This window comes from Amblyraja radiata, chromosome 19, assembly GCF_010909765.2.
Source record: "Amblyraja radiata isolate CabotCenter1 chromosome 19, sAmbRad1.1.pri, whole genome shotgun sequence".
NCBI classification, from domain to species: domain Eukaryota; kingdom Metazoa; phylum Chordata; class Chondrichthyes; order Rajiformes; family Rajidae; genus Amblyraja; species Amblyraja radiata.
The window spans coordinates 15944769-15963460 of record NC_045974.1 but is presented as its reverse complement, the minus strand read 5'-3'; the positions used below and the strand labels follow the sequence as shown (position 1 = coordinate 15963460).

The following is an 18692-nucleotide window of genomic DNA, read 5'->3' as shown; positions in this document are numbered from 1 at the left end:
GGCCCATTATATCCTGCAGTATTTTTCTGGGCATTTGGGGCACAAATCTACCGCAATGTGAATGTTCTAAACCAGCGCGTTCACAGGAACCCACTAAAAAGCTGATTTAAATGGGCATTTATTTACAGCAATTGAACACTAAATTCCTTCCATTTGGTCTATAAATTAATGTAAATGAGATTTAAAAATCATGTTTTATTGTGAATTATTTGTGAATATTATTTGGACATTTAGGCTATTTAAAAATGTTAATCATTTATTAAGAAATGGATAGATGTTTAGATCTAGTAATTGAAGTCTGAAATTAGCTACAATTAGGTAACTAACTAATTATATGCTTTAATTTCAGGTCATCCAAGTAAGATTATTTTATATTTGTTTCAGAATGCTTCAATCTATGATAACTGAAAATTTCATTCAGTTCTCTTAATTTTTAAGAAAGTTATGGGCTTTTGACGATCACGATCACAGCTTTTTTGTTATGTCCATAGAAAATCAATAGGGAACAAGATGCTCATTTCCCAGTATGAAAATGGCCATAACATTTTAAATACTTGAGATATGAAAGTGAATTAGGTGTCAAATTAAACTTATTTTTATGCTTTATCTGATGGGATAAATTGCAGACTTGATTTTTAAAATCTCAAAATTTTGTAACATTGCTACCAGGAGGCCTGATGTAGCTGCGCAACTGAGGGAGGGGAGAGTACTCCTGCCCCAGGATCCACCCCATGTGGAGCAGCAACAAACGCCCAAGGATAACGGAGAGCATCCATCGAGCAGGAGCATTATATCCTCACGTCTGATCATATGAGCTGTGCCCTGAGGGAAGGTGGGCGTCGTGCTGGAGGTGTGAAGACGAGCCTGAGGTGCCACAAGGGTGCCGTCTGCCCTCAAGCCCCAGGAAGCACACGATCATTACCTGCTCCCAATCATGGTCCCGTCCCCCTAAGCCCATCAATCATCTCCCTCATGCTGCAATGAGTGGGGAAAAAAAATGGGATAAAGACCTAATTCGATCAATTGAGTGAGGGCTTGAATTTCTCATCATACATACCGTTCCGTCACCGCCACAGGCCAGAATCCGCAGGTTTGCCACCTTCCTGTAGAGTTCCAAACTGTTTAGGAAACAGGAAACAGTTACCAAAGAATCGCACAAGTAAACAGAGAAACCAGCTGGTAGAATTTGATGCACGACTCAAAGCTTCCAAGTTTATGATATGTGTCCTTCAACTCAAACCATTTCTAAATTTCATTAGAAATAAAATCCACATTTCTTACACAAGGAATGTTTAATACAGTGGATATACAACACAGAATCCATCTTAGATGACCATGACCATTGATATCCTAGAGTCACAGATTCATAGGTCACCACTCATGGTCAATTCCTCCTCCAACTGGGCGCAAACTGCAGGCATGTGTGTTTATTGACCTGAAACATTATCTCTGTACCTCTCTCCTCAGATGCTGCCTGACCTACTAAGGATTTCAGGCACTAACACTCAATATGGATAAAGTGGAGATATTGGGGTTAGCACAGGGGGGTCTGCACATCGAGGGTAATATCCAACTACATCATGCACACTTTCTATCTCTCCCCACACTAATATCTGAGAATGGGTGCGTTCAGGTGTGTTAATCTATTGAGTTACTCCTTCCTACATTGCCTGAGCGGGCGGCACGGTGGCACAGCGGAAGAGTTGCTGCCTTACAGCTCTTGCAGCGCCGGAGAGCCGGGTTCGATCCTGACTATGGGTGCTGTCTGCACGGAGTTTGTACGTTCTCCCCGTGACCTGCTTGGCTTTTCTCCGAGATATTCGGATTTCTCCCACACTCCAAAGACGTACAGGTACGTAGGCAAATTGGCTTGGTAAATGTAAAAATTGTCCCTAGTGTGTGTAGGATAGTGTTAATGTGCGGGGATCGCTGGTCGGCGCGGACCCGGTGGGCTGAAGGGCCTGTTTCCGCGCTGTATCTCAAAACTAAACTAAAGCCTGCATTGGTAAAATAAACATTAACTAGCTGCTTCAGGATTGAGTCATCAGGCTAGCTGTCATGATTAAAGTATAAATGTGTTCCCAAGAGAGAGTCAGAGAGATGCTTATATTCCAAAATTAACATCTTTGGACATATAATCTGAGGCATTTTTATAGCTTCACCAATTGAAATATGCCTAACACCTGTTGGAATGAGAGAATGGGCGGCATGGTGGTACAGCGGTAGAGTTGCTGCCTTACAGCGCCAGAGACCTGCGTTCCATCCTGACTACGAGTTATGTCCGTATGTAGTTTGTACGTTCTCCCACTGACCTGCGTGGGTTTTCTCCGGGTGCTCCGGTTTCCTCGCACATTCCCAAGACATCCAGGCTTGCAGGCTGATTGGCTCGGAAAATTTGTAAATTGTCCCTAGTGCGTGTAGGACAGTGTTAGTGTGCGGGGATCGGGGGTCGGGGGCCGGCGCGTTGTCTGTGGGCCCGAAGGGCCTGGTTCCGTCTGTTTCGCTAAACTAAAATCAACTAAACTAAACTCAGAAAGTCAATCAGCTGTTTCCTTCCCGGGAGAACAGGGTTAACTAAATATTGACTGATATGTGGTGGTTATTTTAATCTGAATGCTCAGTGACTGTCAGGTCCAATGGTGGAACCCCCAATCATATTGAAATGATGGAGACATTCAGCAGGTTAAGCAGCGTCTGTGGGGAAAGCAATATTCCTCATTGGCTACAAATGAGTTAACCTTTCAGGTGGATGACCAATATGGTTGCCAACCTTAAAAGTCCACTCCTATCTCCACAGATGCTGCCTGATCTACTGGCTATTTCCAGCATTTGGTGCTTTTACTTCAGATTTCCAACCTGCCGTTTTTAACAACATTTTCAGTCGTACTGACATGGAGGAAAAGACTCTCTCATACACATATCATTGCAACTTCTGTCTCAACAGTAGGGTAGGATTGCATTCTTATGGCTTTGATAATAATTTGAGGGGTGTGGGAGCTTTGCTCTATTCTCATACATGGTTTACTCTGACGTTTGCCAACGTGGCTGTGTTTGAATTCACAGTGTTTGAAGGGTGGTGAATCTGTGGAATTCTTTGTGGGGGCCAAGTCAACGGATAGTTTTAAACTAGAGATAGATTTAAATAGAGATAGATTAGATTTAGATAGAGATAGATTCTCGATTAGTACGGGTGTCAGGGGTTGTGGGCAGATTGCAGGAGAACGGAGTTAATAGGGAGAGATAGATCAGCCATGATTGAATGGTAGAGAAGACTTGATGGGCCGAATGGCCTAATTCTCCTCCTACTTAAGACCTTTGGATTTTCTAATCCTGTAACTAAACCATGAGGCCACTGCACTCATTGTGTGGGGAAACTCTGCTCTGACTGTGCAGAGCGTTGACTTTAACATCAATATACCTCTTGCAAAGCCAACTCTTTATTGTCCTGCAAATTCTGCTTCAACTGGTAGCGTGGGCAATCTCACACAAAATGCATTGTCTGTTATCAGCTCGTCATCTCTGGGTTTAACAATTATTTAATTCCAGGAAACTTTGCAATTGTTTAATTGGGCTAATTAGCACTAATTAGCAGGTGATATCTGGGGTTTCTCAAATGTTTTACTAATAAAATAGAATTCAAATAATCCGTCATCCAATTATTCTAAATGTCTAGCGTGTAGGAAGGAACTGCAGATGCTGGTTCACACCCAAGATAGACACAAAAAGCTGGAGTAACTCAGCGGGACAGGCAGCAACTCTGGAGAGAAGGAATGGGTCTGAAGAGGGGTCTCGACCTGAATCTCCAGAGATACTGCCTGTCCCGCTGAGTTACTCCAGCTTTTTGTGTCTATCTTCTATTCTAAAAGTCTGATGTTTGTGGCATTTCAGATAATGTTTGCCATGTTCCTTTTCAACCCACTGGAGCCTGAGTTCCTGCATTACCTGTAAACTCAATGGGCTCACCATTGGACTCTCAGTAAACTCCGGTGGCCCCTTTAAATTCACTGGGGCCTGCTTCCACACTCCCTTTGAACTCGCTAGATCCTTGTTTCTTGAATCCCATTTAACTTGTTGGGTTTATTTGGGAATTTATTGCAAAGGAGTGCACATTCTTTTGTTAAAAACTTAATTTTAAGTGTGTTAGGATATTAGTAGAATAAAATCTAATTATCTGGAAAATCTGCCTGTTCGGCACCAAAGTACTGAGTGTGCAGATTATCAGAGTCTCAGGTTCATCAGGGATGCAAGACAGTTGTGGGTTAATGAGGAGAGTGGAACTTCAGGGAAGATCTAGTGCAAACACAATGGCTACGACACTGGTATGTATGGGTACGTGGTTTACTTAGGTGTGGTTATAGCACAAACAACCACACAGAGGCGAGGCATGTTTCCTGCCAGGCTGGTTAAAGACTTACGCTTCTTTTGGTCCTCCCCGTGAGAGGTCGAAGACTTGTCGTGGATTTAGACACCACATGAACATCTGGAGGACCTTGTTTCCCTATTGCAGAAAAACACAAAGTAAACACACGGGCAAAGAGAAGGTGAAGCAATGGAAACAGTGGCCAGGCCTGGCTCAAGACCATGTTGTGCCTTTGATTTGACTCAGGAGGGCCTGCAGATGGGGAAGGTATACTGAGCACGCTGCTGTTCTGTAGAACCCACTGGTTGCACATCCTAAGCTTCAGTCCATGGGCATAATATCTGCAGATACATTCAGGGAATGGTAGAATTGACCCTGCGGTATGTGCCACTGGATGAAGGGGAGGTGGGGACAATATTATTACACCTTTTGCATCTTTTTCTGTCCACTGTATAAAGTAATCCATCGCATCCTCAAAAGGGAGCTGACCATTTCATTCGTGACACTCGTTAATGGTCCTGAATATTCCACAATCGAACACAACTCCATAAGTTGAACTGTTTTAGGTTCCTAAGTTGGGTATCGTCGGAATGCAGTGATTGAAAATAGAGATGGAACCCAATTCAGAGAGTGGGTTAGGAATTGTTTGTCCTTTCAGGGTTTGTAAGAGCCCTGGAGGGACGGTTTCTTCACCTGCCATTTCCACAGCTATCCAATTGTTTGACCTCACTGGCATATCATCGATCAGTAATAGTAGATAGTTCAAGAGGACTTTGGATAGGTACTTGCATATGGATCATGGTAAGAGTTTGTCTTGGCATCTGGTTGGGCACAGACATTGTGGGCTGAAGGGCCTGTTCCTGTGCTGTACTGTTCTATGTTCTAGATGTAAAGTTCCGGCTGTAAGCACCACACACTCATGTTTAAGTGATCCGAGCGAGATTGGATGTGTGGAAATATTGGGCTTACTGTACCGCAAGCAGTAAATACACACCAGCCTCTAATACATATTCAAAAGGCAAGGCACAGTTTGGATGTTGGGGCTATAAGTGTTCAGTGGTGCATGCATGGCTCCCTCAGCCCTGGCTGGCTGGCTTCCACCTTCCTCCCTCACTAACCTGGTTTCCGCCACTCTTTGGATTGACAAACACCAGAAGTGGTTTCATCAAGGGTGAAGGAATGGGTTTGATTATAAATGGCTTCCATTTGCTTTCCTGTAAAACAGAGGTGGGAGCATTAATAAGGCCGGCTCTGGGCTGGCTTGTCATTCATCTGCAGACTTGCCCACGTGACGATACGCATAATCAATCGGCTACGTGCGCAGGGAGGCAAACATGCCGCGCACACTGTCAACAGCTAAAGTGAAACCGCAGTAGATTTCACCATAATCGCTCTCCATATCTAAATACGGAGAGACCCAGACCACCAAATTATTTCCTCAACCCCCACGTCCTCTTCACCTCTCACCATCCCACCGTCTCTGATAGATTTCCCTTCATTTTGCAGTGTACCGGTTGTGCAAGGTCTGGAGTATTTCTGGTACGTTGTGATTTAATAACTCAACGAGGAGCGTTGACAGTGCGTTGGCAGATTACTTCGCCAAAGGTAGGCGGTCATCACAGCCAAGCCCAGTTCTGTTCTTATCTAACATGCATTCCACGGATACTTGGATCCTCCAAAGCTTGGTATGCAAGTTCCATCCAAGGTGTTACACAGCAGTAGTTCCTTTGCCTAAAACACATCAACTGAGCCAATTAGTCCGGGAGGGCAGATGGGAGAGGGCTTGAATTTCAGGGGCGGGTGAGTGGTGGGCATTGAGGGCTTTAAATGCTCTTCCTTACCTTCAGATGATACAGGTGCTAAGTGGCCTTCAGGTCTGCAGGAGATCCCACCCGGTGTGACAGGGGCTGAGATGTGGACATTTGGACTCCCAAATCCAATTGAAACCCTGCACCTTCTGAGTGTTCAACATGGAAACAAGGAGCCTTAAAGGGCCAGCTCCCCCTCAGGAATCTGATCAGGTTGTGAGTGGAGACAGATACCTATCAACATGTATGTAACACACGCAATAGATAATGGTTCCTGACTTCAGGATCTGCCCTCTGAAAGTGTTAACTATATACACAAAAGTGTAGGGGAACATGGCGAGTATGTTTTTCGTGCTTTTCCATTTTTGTTCCTACAAACTCTGGCAGAACCCCATTTGCAACTCTAGTCGGGTTTATCTAAGTACCTGTTGAAGGTGCGGAGGTTTGAGTGGAATAATTTTTCAGTGTTTGGGATTTTCACCTGGTGAGATGAATGTTAACTGACCGTAGTAACAAGAAATTTTATACCTGAAATTAAACGTTTTTAAAGCATCTAAACGTTTTCCAGTTGGAATGTCACCTTTAATCCATGCATTTAATTGGATCGGACACACCTCTCCTGAGGAGCCACAGGAATTCCAGGGTAAATAATTGTTATCTATTTACCGAGTGAATTAAATTCTCCTGTACAGTTGGGGTTAATGGTCACTCCTCTCTTACTGGAGTCAGTAACCCTTGGATTAATGTTTAGCAATCATACTGGACTCAGTACGTCTTGGACCCGTGACGTTATCAGTTTCTGATGATCAGCCAACGGTCCCACATATGTGGCTGCGGCCACTGCAACCACAAGGCACAGCTAAAGGGAAATTAAAATGGTCGTAACACTGATCCTCCCTCATGGCGTCCCTCTCTGCAATGAAACAGAGACCAGTTCCTTCGCCTGACTCACGTCTGCTCCTTTCCTGCTGGTTTTTCTCTTCAACGATGTCCTCTTTTTCCTTCTACTTGAAGACTTGAAGGAGTTCTGTGCAGAGGCAACGATGAGAAAGTCAGAAACAGGATGTCACCACGGAGGCTTATTGCTGCCACTGCTGTCAATACTCTCCGAATAAAGCAGAGTGTGAAAGCTAGTTTCCTGTCATCACCCCAGTACTTTAATGTCCCCTATATTCCTGGTACTTTATTCATCCCGTCAGCATTGTAGCAACAATGATAAACGGCATTTCTTCATATTAATATTCTAACACCATTACATTCTTTTGAAAAAGACAATCTACCTTCTCCAGTTTAATGTTATAGATTTTCATCTGGATCAGCAAAGTTTCTGTAAGCAATCATTCTACATTTATGTTCTTCGTACTTGATACAGGGCTCTTCATAGCCTTCTGAGCTGTTCATCATTAGCTGCCAGCATATATTCCATCTGTCAGTAGCCTGTCTAACTTATTTTTGTTTACTGCATTATGAAATGCAAGTCTCACCGTCAAGTAGAGAAATAATTACCTGCCTTTGAGAAGATAGTGTACCATCTACTCTAACCGCTGCAGTCCTTCTGGTGAAAGCACCTACCCAGTGCTGCAAGTGAGGAAGTTAAAGGGTTTAGACCCAGTGATCGTGAGTGTAACATTTTCCCAGTCAGGATGGTGTGAGACTTAGATGGGAACCTGCTGGTGGCGGTGTTCCCTTGTATGCTCTGCCTTTGTCCGTCTTGCCGATATAGATTGTGGATTTGAAAGAAGTCTGGGTGAATAACTGCAGTTCATTTTGTAGATGGTGCACTCCGCAGTTCAGTTCAGGTTAGTTTATTGTCACGTGTACTGAGGTACAGTGAAACGCTTCTGCAGCCACCATGTGCCAGTGCTGGAGGGAGCAAATGCTTTGGGAGGTGGGCAACTACTATGATGGTGTTGATCTTCTGGAGAGCTGTAGCTGACTCAGCCAAGCAAGTTCCATCACACTTCTGCTTCATGTCTTTGCAGTTGGTGGAAAGGAAGAGGATTGTAAGATGATGGATGGGATAAACAAGTGAGAGAATATTAGAGATTTAGCATCTTTAAAAATAGGTAAATCTGCCAGGAATGTTTGAAATGCAAGAGAGGAAAGAATGGCACCGTTAATTAATACGTTGCTGGTATTGTGTTGGAGAAATGTTGGACCGCTACGATACGATAGAACTTTATTTATCCCAGGAGGGAAATTGGTCTGCCAACAGTCATTAAAAAGACAAAATACATTAAATTAGAGTGATGAGTGGAAGGGATTGGGGATGTGCAAAGATTGAGGAGGGGTGGGGGGAGGGGAATCAGTCTATCCCACGACAGAGGGGGAGGAGTTGTACAGTTTGATAGCCACAGGGAAAAAGGATCTCCTGTGGCGTACTGTACTGCATCTTGGTGGAACCAGTCTGTTGCTGAAGGTACATTGGCCCTATCATTTTAAATGGCAGCAGGGGTTAGCCCAGGTAACATTTGGAGGAGAGACTGATAGCTGTGCTGGGCAAACTAATGGAAACCATTCAGAGGGATAAAATTAATCATTGTTTAGAATGGCACAGACTAATCAGCATGGATATTTCCAGTGTAGGTCAAGCCTGCCAAAATATTTTAAGTAAATAAGGCATGAACAATGAGAGTGGCCCATTTGATACAGTCTGCATGTAGCTTAACATGGCACTTGACTCTGTCCCCTACAGCAGGTTGATAAGAAAAGTAAAATCCCATGAGATTGAAGGGAGTGTGGAAAGTTGAATCCAAATGGGGAAGTATAATGTTGGTGGGTGTCAGTGACTGGAAGAGTACTTGCAACACGTTTCCACCCAACTCAGTGTGATTTATACAAATGCAGGAGCCATGGATGAGAAGCATACCAATGACACTGAAGGGCAGCACAGCGAAGCAGCTGGTAGACTTGCTGTTCAAGAAGGAACTGCAGATGCTGGAAAATCGAAGGTAGACAAAAATGCTGGAGAAACTCAGCGGGTGCGGCAGCATCTATGGAGCGAAGGAAATAGGCAACGTATCGGGCCAAAACCCTTCTTCAGACTTGCTGCCTGCGACCCTGCTCCAGCGATCCTGAATTTAATCCGAATTTGCAGTGCTGTCTGTGTGGAGTTTGCACGTTCTCTCCATGACTCTGCGGGATTCTTCTGCATGCTGTGCTTTCCCCGCCGTATCACAAAGATGGAGGGTGAGTAGTAGAGTTTATCGGGTTGATGAGAATGTAGGGAGGATAACATGGGTTACGGTATGAATAGAGTAAGAAAAAGGTGCTTCGTGATTGGGATAGACCTGGCAAACCAAATAGCCTGTTTCAGTGCTGACGTTGTAGGAATATGATATTAATAGTTGGCTGTGTGTTTGCTGAGGAGTAAGAGAGAGCAGGCGAATGTCACAGGGCTGGTGACGTGGAAAGGGAAATGGCTAATGGAATTCCGTCTGGAGGGCTGAGGTCATGGGGGTGAGCAAGACAAAGAGATCTACATTAAGTAGTGGGATAATGAGGAAGGGAATAGGGAGAAGAGGGGCATATGTTGATAGATGGGATAGGCCAGGTTAAAAAGATGTTCAAGATACCTTTCTAGAAAAGGAAGAGTCTGCAGACAGTACATTCCTCACTGGTGCCAGAGAGATTGCAGGGGAGGTTTTCAAGGATGTTCCCATATGAGGATAGGGAACCGTACTCACGGGTATAGATCCTCAAGGCTGACTTTTTTTATTATGAAGATCGGAGCTGCAACGAGCTTAAATTGGCAATTTAAGAAAGACCACAAATTGATGCATATTGTCTCATCACCCCATCCTGGTGATGCATTATCAACCTACTTAGACCATAATAATATGAGACATAATATGGGGCATAGATTTAAAATAACAAGGAGACATTGAAAGGGGAATTGTCAAAAGAAAATTCAGAGAGACGATCCCATTGCCTGTAAGGAGGCTGAGCAAGTATGGAGGTCGTAGACCGAAAGGTCTCCAATGTTGTAAATTTCTGCTTCTGTGTATGAAAAAACCTGCAACCCATCTTGAAGATAGTTCAGAATTAATTTGTTTAGTTTATTGTCATATGTACCGAGGTACAGTGAAAGGCTTTTTGTTGTGTGCCATTCATTTAGCGGAAAGACCATACAATTACAATCAACCCATCCACAATGTACAGATCCAGGATAAAGAGAAGAGAACAAGAGAACGTCCAGCAAAAGTCCAATTAAAGATAGTTTGAGTAATATTCTAAAAGGAACTGCTAGCCATTCACTGCTTGTGATTGGACAGCAGCATTTGTGTGGTTGAGGGCAGAGTTCAGAGGTGAACTGGAGGTCAAAGGGCAGTGCACTGGAAATGTGCTGCGATGGCGCACTCATCATTGAACCCGGTGGAGCAATGATGCGCTGCTCTGTACGCTAAAGAAAGCTGACAGAGGCATCAGACTCCTAGCTCTTGTAAGCACAAGTAAGGGCGTGCCTTACTTTCATATTTTTCTGTAATTTCCTTATGACACAGAAGGAGGCCTTTCAGCCCATTGAGTCTATGCCAACTCTCAGGGCAATCCCATCAGTCCAAAGGAGAATGGTGCAAACTCCACACAAGCAGCACCCGGGCCAGGATTGGGCCCTGGTTGCTGGAATCCTGAGGACATGCTTCTATCTTCATTGCCACAAGATTTTAATTAACTTTTATGTTACTTAGATTTATTTGAATACTTTTTAAATGACTCGACTAGGTCATGCCTCGTGAGGCCTAGTCACACATGAAGCCCACACCGCCTCACGGACCCTGCTCTATGGAAAGAGGTAGTTTATTGGCTCCTCCACATCTACAAAAATCAAGTACAGACACCCACCGGGGGCTGTGTTTAGGATGATGCAACACAGGGTAAAATGTAACCAATGTGATCTCAAAACCTCTTTACAGTCATATTTTAATTCCGTTTTATTACTCATCGCCAAATTGTGAATGAGTCGGAGTCACACAGCACAGAAATGGGCCCTTCAGCCCAACATGTCCATGCTGACCTCTTTGGCCATCTACACCAATACCATTTACCCACGTTAGCCCTGTATCCTCCAATGCCTTGCCTCTTCATAGTGTCTCTCTAAATAGCCCTTAACTGTATCTGAATCCACCACCTCCTCTGGCAGCGAGTTCCAGATATCAACCACTTTGTGCACATTTTTTTTTAACAGATTCTATTTAAAACTCCTTCCTCTCATTATAAATCAATGCCCTCTAGTTATACCCCTGCCACGGAATAAAGATTCTGGCCACCTACCCTGTCCATGTCTCTAAGAATCTTAAATACCTCTATCATGTCAACCCTCGGCCTCCGTTGGTTCTGGTTTGTCCCTGACACAGAATCAAAATGTTTTGGTGCAGAAATCTGACTGCTAGTTGTACACATTCAAAGTACTCAAAGGTGACAGGCCATACCCAAGCCTAGTACCGGGACATTATGCAGTGTTTGTACAGCTAACACATGACCTGGAACTGAACACACAATAAGGTATGGGCAGAGGGAAGGAAACCTGTACCTGTTTCATTGGAAAGAATCCTTCAGTTCCTCTGAGAATTAAGTGGGACGAGAGCTTGCTTCGCCCAAGGGGGTTAAGCTTTGGCACAATCAGGACTCCAGCCTCTGTTCTGCCAGGATCACAGTTACTCTCATCATTGAGGTAAACGGTTCTGTCAAGGCTTCTGAGGATTCCAACATGATCAGGAATAGGAGGAAAGGACCTGAGTTCAGGCCTCCTTCGCAGAGGACACAGTCAGGGATGGTCTGCCGCTTTGCTTGTGCCTTGTGGCGCCTCCAGTCTGTCCTTGATGTTGGTGATCCTCTTGAGCAGGGCCCTGTCCTATCAGTGGCTGGCATAATGGCACTGCCCTCCCATGGTGGCACCTCTCCATGTTGTCTGCTGGGGGACTCCAATCACATGCTGCCTTTCAATGGGCAGAGCTTTTGAAGAGAGGAGGATTGTATAAAGGAATACAGGGCAGTTTTGTTTATGGTACACAGTGCTGGGTGACTGGAATCACGTCCAGGGGTTATATAGAAACAAGGAACTGATGATGCTGGTTAATACCAAAGATAGACACAAAATGATGGTGTAACTCAGTGGATCAGGCAGCATCTCTGAAGAAAAAGGCTGGGTGACGTTTCAGGTCGGGACAGTGACGTTTTGGGTCGGGACCCTTCTTTAGACCAGGGTTGATGGAAACAGTCATGAGAGAAATGCCGGGAGAAATGCAGTTTAACGGCATCATGGTGGGCACAGATATCATGGGCTGAAGGGCATGTCCCTGTTCTGTGATCTATCATAGAGCAAAGCTGTTTCCAAGGTACACGTGGTCGAAGCTCTAGGGGATGGCTTTACAATATCGGCCAAAGGACACAGAGAGGGATGAGGGAAAGTTTCATGTGATCAACAGGATTATTCTATCAGGAGCCGGCATGTGATAGGTAGCCAGCACATATTCAGTGGCCTGAAGCACCTGTTTCTGTCATCGTGACTATTATTCTATGACAGGCGATGATGAAGGAAAGCCACCTGATGTGACGAGGCATGAGTTTGCACTCATCACCTTGGAGAAAGTTGATTGGAAAGGTGGTTGAGTGAATGCAGCCAAGCACTGTGCTCATTACCACCGCTCGCTAAACTTTGACCATCCATTCGTGCTGCATGACCTTTCGTTACAATGTTCATGATCAAGGATCACCGCAAGTCGTGCACCTCACTGCTCTCTCAATACAAGGATGGTATTCCTCTGCTGCACTCAGATAGCAAGGCAATGCAGCTGCTGTTCCTGCTGCATTATTTCAGCAAAGCGGGTCACAAACTTACAGACTTCGATGACTCACTCTTACAGAGATGGGCTACATATTCTATTTATGTAATGCAGTTTAATCACGGCACTTGTCTATAACAAATCCCAATTATTCCTCAGAAAGTGCTGACACATTTGTGTGAGTACAGTTGTTATCTTTGTTGTATTTTTCATAACTCAAAACCACTGGGTTTAATCTGCTGATTAAAGATATAAAAATAGTCATTGCTTCCAATAAAAACAGAAAATGATGGAAACACTGAGGGGCAGGGAGCATCAGTGGAGAGAGAAACAGTTGATGACCCTGATGGACCTGTTTCTCTTTGCACGGATGATGCCTGACCTGCTGAGTGTTTCGAGCATTTTCTGCCCCTATGTCAGATTTCCATCAATTTTGTGATTTTCACTCCTTCCCCTAACCTTGTCGCTGTTTTCAAGAGAGAGTTAGATTGAGCTCATAGGGCGAAAGGAATCTAGGGATATGGGGAAAAAGCAGGAACAGGGTACTGATTTTAGATGATCAGCCATGATCATATTGAATGGCGGTGTCGGATTGAACGGCAAAATGGCCGACTCCTGCACCTATTTTTCTATGTTTCTACAAGTGCTAAAGAAATGCTGTGTCCTTCAGAGGTTGTAGATCAACTGTTGTGACCAGCATTTGTCCCAGCTTATTGCAGCTCTCATCTTAGATGAAGGTTAAAACAATGAGATTAGGCCTTTTTAATGTTATGTGTAAAGTAGGTGTCCATACAGCTAACTGGCCATGCCGTTCCTCAGCAAATGAACATTAAAGTGTGCAGGAGGCTACACTTGAGTCGTTGCTTATTTGGGGAACTGTCAGTGGGATGAAATCCTTGAGAGAACCTCCAGGTAGTGAGAAAGATCCTGACTGGGTCAGGAGAGGTGCTCCCGCCTGCTGAGATCCTGGCACCTGCCCTTTCACCTCCACTTCTTCCTCAGCCTTTCCTTCTCCTCCTGTTGTGATGCTTCAATTAAACACTGAGCTTACAGATGGTGAGCTGCTGTCATTTGCTGTAGCCATGCACACTTGTGAAGACCTTGGTGTACTCCGGAGGATGCAACACCCGGTATCTTGGGTTATTCTGCCTGGCAACTGGAGTATGGACAAGAGCCAGTAGCCAAGGAGAGATGGGCCTTATTTCTCAATCTCCAATGCTCCAGGAAGCACATCATCTACAATATGATGGGTCAGGTGTGCAACATTAATGTAATTTTAATTTGCATATATACGGCATGACATTTTTCTCCTGGTCATCCACAAGGTGTACAGCCAGAGGCCGATAGCCCTTGTTATTCAGGTAAGTTTCAATTTTCCAAACAATGGAGGCAAAAGACCTGTGGAAGGAGAGACAGAGACAGAGAGAGAGAGAGGCAGAGAGAGACACAGGGAGAGAGACAGAGGGAGACAGAGAGACAGAGACACAGAGAGAGACAGAGAGAGAGACAGAGGCAGATAGAGACAGAGAGAGAGAGAGAGACAGACAGAGAGAGAAAGAGAGACAGAGAGAGACAGAGAGAGAGAGAGAGAGAGACAGAGAGAGACAGAGAGAGACAGAGAAAGACAGAGAGAGGCAGAGAGAGACAAAGAGAGAAGAGACAGAGAGAGACAGAGACAGAGAGCAGAGACAGAGAGAGAGAGACAGAGAGATGGAGACGGAGAGAGAGACGGAGAGAGAGACAGAGAGACGGAGAGAGAGAGACAGAGAGAGAGAGACACACAGAGAGACAGACAGAGAGAGAGACACTTATGCCACCCCAGCCCTCTTTTCCTCCTTCTCCAAAGCCTTAAAAAGGGTCCTGAATCCAAAACATCGTCTGCCCATTCCCTCTGCAAATGATGCCTGATCCACTACGTTCCTCCAGCATTGTGATTTTTGCTCCCCTTGCAGAAGCAGCTTGCATATCTGCGACGCATAATCTTGTGGAACCGACTGCTAATTCTGCCAAGTTGACAGCTATAACCTTAGCCTGTTGGAATCAAGGTTAACAAAGTTTGTGTTGTGAATGCTGCCTCGAATTGTGCCCACTGCCCTGTGAAACTACTCCACCTTAGATAGCAGAGAAAGGAGAACGGTTCAACAGGGCACGTGTGTGACGCAATGTCCCCGTTGACAACAGCAGAACTAACAGCAAGCCTGTAGTATTGAACACTAGTTCCAGGATATAAGCTGTACGTGGGTTAGGGTTTATTGCCCAACACTAATTGCCCTCAACATGGGGGGAGTTGACCATTTGAGCCAATGTCGTCCCTTTGTCGATGGAAGAAGGTCCAGGATTGAGACTCGGTGATGGTGAAGGAATAGCTGTACATTTCCTAGCCAGGGTGGTAGCGTTCTCCTGAACCCGCAGCCCCTCTCCCTCTGGGCAGTAGAGGTCACCTGTTTGGCAGGTGCCATACATGCATTGCAGATATGCAAGCAGTTTCTGCAACAGGAGCAAAAAACACAGAGCTGGAGGAACCTAATGGGTCAGGCATCATCTGTAGAGGGAATGGCACTGACTCCCCCCCTCCCCCACCATCCAGGGGATCTACAGGAGTCGCTGCCACAAAATGGCAGCCAGCATCATCAGAGACCCACACCATCCTGGCCACACTCTCATTTCACTCCTGCCATCGGGAAGGTATAGGATACTGTAAACTGTAACGTCCAGGTTCAGGAGCAGCTTCTACCCTGCAACCATCAGGCTATTAAACACTACAACCTCCAAATAGGACCAACCTATACTTGGGGACATTATTTTTGACTTTGCACTGTTTTTTTTAAATCTCTACTGAACTTTTGTTGTTGTTTATTATAGGTTTTACAGAGTAATATATTTACATATCTGTTGCGCTGCTGCAAGTAAGAATTACATTGCTCCATTTTGAGACACATGACGATAAAACACTTAACTTTTGAGTAGTTTGGGCAAATAACGGCACTGCATTTTATAGCAGGTGCCTACTGCAGTCACTGTATGTCACTAGAGGAGAGAGTGAATGAATCTTGAATATAATGGTCATTGCCTGGCACTTTTGTGCCAAGTCTATTACATGACATTTATAAGCTTCTAGCTGACTGTTGAGATAAAAGAGGCAGCAGATACTGGAATCTGGAAACAAAATGCAGACCGCTGTAAGAACTCAGCGGGTCAAGCAGCACCTGAGGAGGCAAGTGTGGAATGTTGACGTCTCGGGTCAAGAGCCTCCAAGAGGAATGAATGGTTATCTGTCTGAATATTGTTGTGGTCTCGCCACTTGCAGGCATGGGTTGCTGTATTTGTACAGGAGTGCACGTGGCATTAAGCATTGTGTAAACATCCGCCTCTGATGGAGGGGAGGTTATTGATCAATTGGTTGCAGACTTGGTTTGATTTTTTTAATTGTGGATGCATACAACAGCCTGAGCAATGTTATGTATAAAAGCCCGATTACTTGACATGGTAGAGGCCGTAAGGATAGAATTCCATGTCATCAAGAGAGAAGGCAAAGAGTAGCTAGTGTCGTGAGGCGTTCACCAGAAAGCCACAGTTAACTGAAGCAATCACTGAGCCCTATTAGTGCAAGACTTCTGATGTGCCTTAAGATCAGATTAGGAATAATCGCTAACAGTGTTAATTTTTCAAAGAACTCCACAAAGAACAATATCTATTTTCCCATCAATTTTTCTCTGCTATTTTCTCAATCAATATTCAAGTTAAATAACTTCCACCACGATTAATATTCCGCTTCTTTTTTATACAAACTGTTTTCTATACATAAACTCCTATCAACCTGGTTTATAACAGGAGCCAATAATTACGTTCCATGCATTGTATAACATGTTTATTTAACCATGCTCATGCTTTGATTCAAGTGAGGTGCTTGTAACACATTTTCATAGAAGGACATGCAGAATGCAATGGTCATCAACAAAACTAGTACAAAATATTCCACTTCTTTGAACAAGATACAGTCAACATTATCATGTCAGCCAAAGCGTAATGCCACACGCAACAGTCACAAGAACAATGGCATGCTGGTGGAGTGGTTAAATATCTTGGTTAGCTTCGACCAGGATATTTTTGAACATGGTTATGGTACTGTTGAACTTGATATGGTGTCAACCCTACCTCATACTGAGGCTCCCTAATGATGGAGAAACCCACACAGAGAATACTGAGAATGGAGATGGGGCAGATGACAGGCGCTCTGTGCTTTATACCTGTGGTTTTTTCACCTTTATTATCCATGTTGGGGGTATAATGACTGCGGCATGCACACCTAACGAACATGGCTCCTCGATGTGATGCAACATGAAACATGTCACTTTATTGTGAAACTGAAAGAGAAAAAGCAGGTTGGCAAATACATATTAGTTTTGGTTCGTTTGGAGATACGGCGCAGAAACAGGCCCTCCGGCCCCCAGGGTCTGCACCGACCAGCGATCGATCCCCGCACACTAACACTGTCCTACACACACCAGGGATAATTTACATTTATACCAAGCCAATTAACCGACAAACCTGTACGTCTTTGTGGAGTGTGGGAGAAAACCAAAGTTCTCGGAGAAACCCCACGCGGTCACGGGGAGAACGTACGAACTCTGTACAGACAGCACCCGTAGTCAGGATCGAACCCGGGTCTCTGGCGCTGTAAGGCGGCAACTCTACCGCTGCGCCACCGTGTCGCTATTCTTCTCTTTTAAGTTAAAGTATTTTACGAAGCATTTCTATTTGGCCACCCACTCTACAGCAAAACATGACGGAGAACTGTTCTCATAAAATCTCATAATCTGAAATGTTAGCTCTATTCCTCTCTCTCCCTAAATGGTTCCAAAAGACAGCTAGGCAACACACTAGTAAAGTGACAGCACTTCATCCAGCCATATTGAGGCTACTTTAGGCAACAGTGGCTGCTACTTACTGCCTGCTTGCACCAGGAGCAGCTGATGGCTATGATTTCCTTCGTATGGAATGAAAACTTCTGCTGGAAACCCTAGAAAATAGAGTCATAGTCACTGAATTGTACAGCCCAGACACAAGCCCTTCCTCCCACAACCCCCTACACGAATCCCATTTGCTTCCATTAAAATCTTGCATGCCTTATTTATTTTAAATGACCCTAAAACGTAGTGATTGTATTTGATTCCATTGCCTCTGGCAGCACGATCCAGATATCTGTCAGTGTGTGCAAAATACATTTTCCTCAAATCCTTAAAACACCTTCCCCTCACATTTACCGATGTCCACTAAAATCATGAGCAGATTGAAGAAACACAATCTTGGCAATGGATGTCCAACAAAGTGGAAAAAGAATGGGAGCATTTTCATCTCTTTGAGAGTTGATGTCCAGAGGATGGAGAAGTCCTCTCGCCCGGCCGTCAGGAGTGGCCAATCTCATGTTTGGGCTGCCAGAGTATTGCATCAGTGCATCAGATGATCACAGAGCCAAATCCCAATGATGTGGAGCTGATCATGAGATCTAGAGGTTAATGGAGAACCATAAGGATAATTCCTAATTTCTCAGCTGAAGCTTTGAAGGACTGTCATGCTGGAGTACTTTCGACACTGGTGTTCTCCTCAGTTGTAACTTCAGCTCATTATTTCACTTGAGGTAGAGGGGCCCACGTGATAGTGTAACGGCAGCTCCAATCAAAGGCCAGTTAAGCTTAACCTTCGGTTTAGGGACAAGAACCCATACACGCCCCCCTCGCTCCT

General features: G+C 44.6%; 1 protein-coding gene across 1 annotated transcript in view; it reads right to left on the bottom strand.

Annotated features, from left to right (window-relative positions):
* dgki (diacylglycerol kinase iota) overlaps window positions 1-18692 on the bottom strand; it is a 120180-nt gene that overhangs the window by 51386 nt on the left and 50102 nt on the right. The window contains exons 7-12 of the mRNA XM_033037743.1: window positions 17899-17970; window positions 17198-17314; window positions 7121-7195; window positions 5479-5574; window positions 4416-4498; window positions 1058-1118 (exon numbers count right to left, since the gene is read on the bottom strand). Coding sequence (XP_032893634.1) covers window positions 1058-1118; window positions 4416-4498; window positions 5479-5574; window positions 7121-7195; window positions 17198-17314; window positions 17899-17970 — 504 coding nt within the window. The remainder of the gene's footprint in view (window positions 1-1057; window positions 1119-4415; window positions 4499-5478; window positions 5575-7120; window positions 7196-17197; window positions 17315-17898; window positions 17971-18692) is intronic.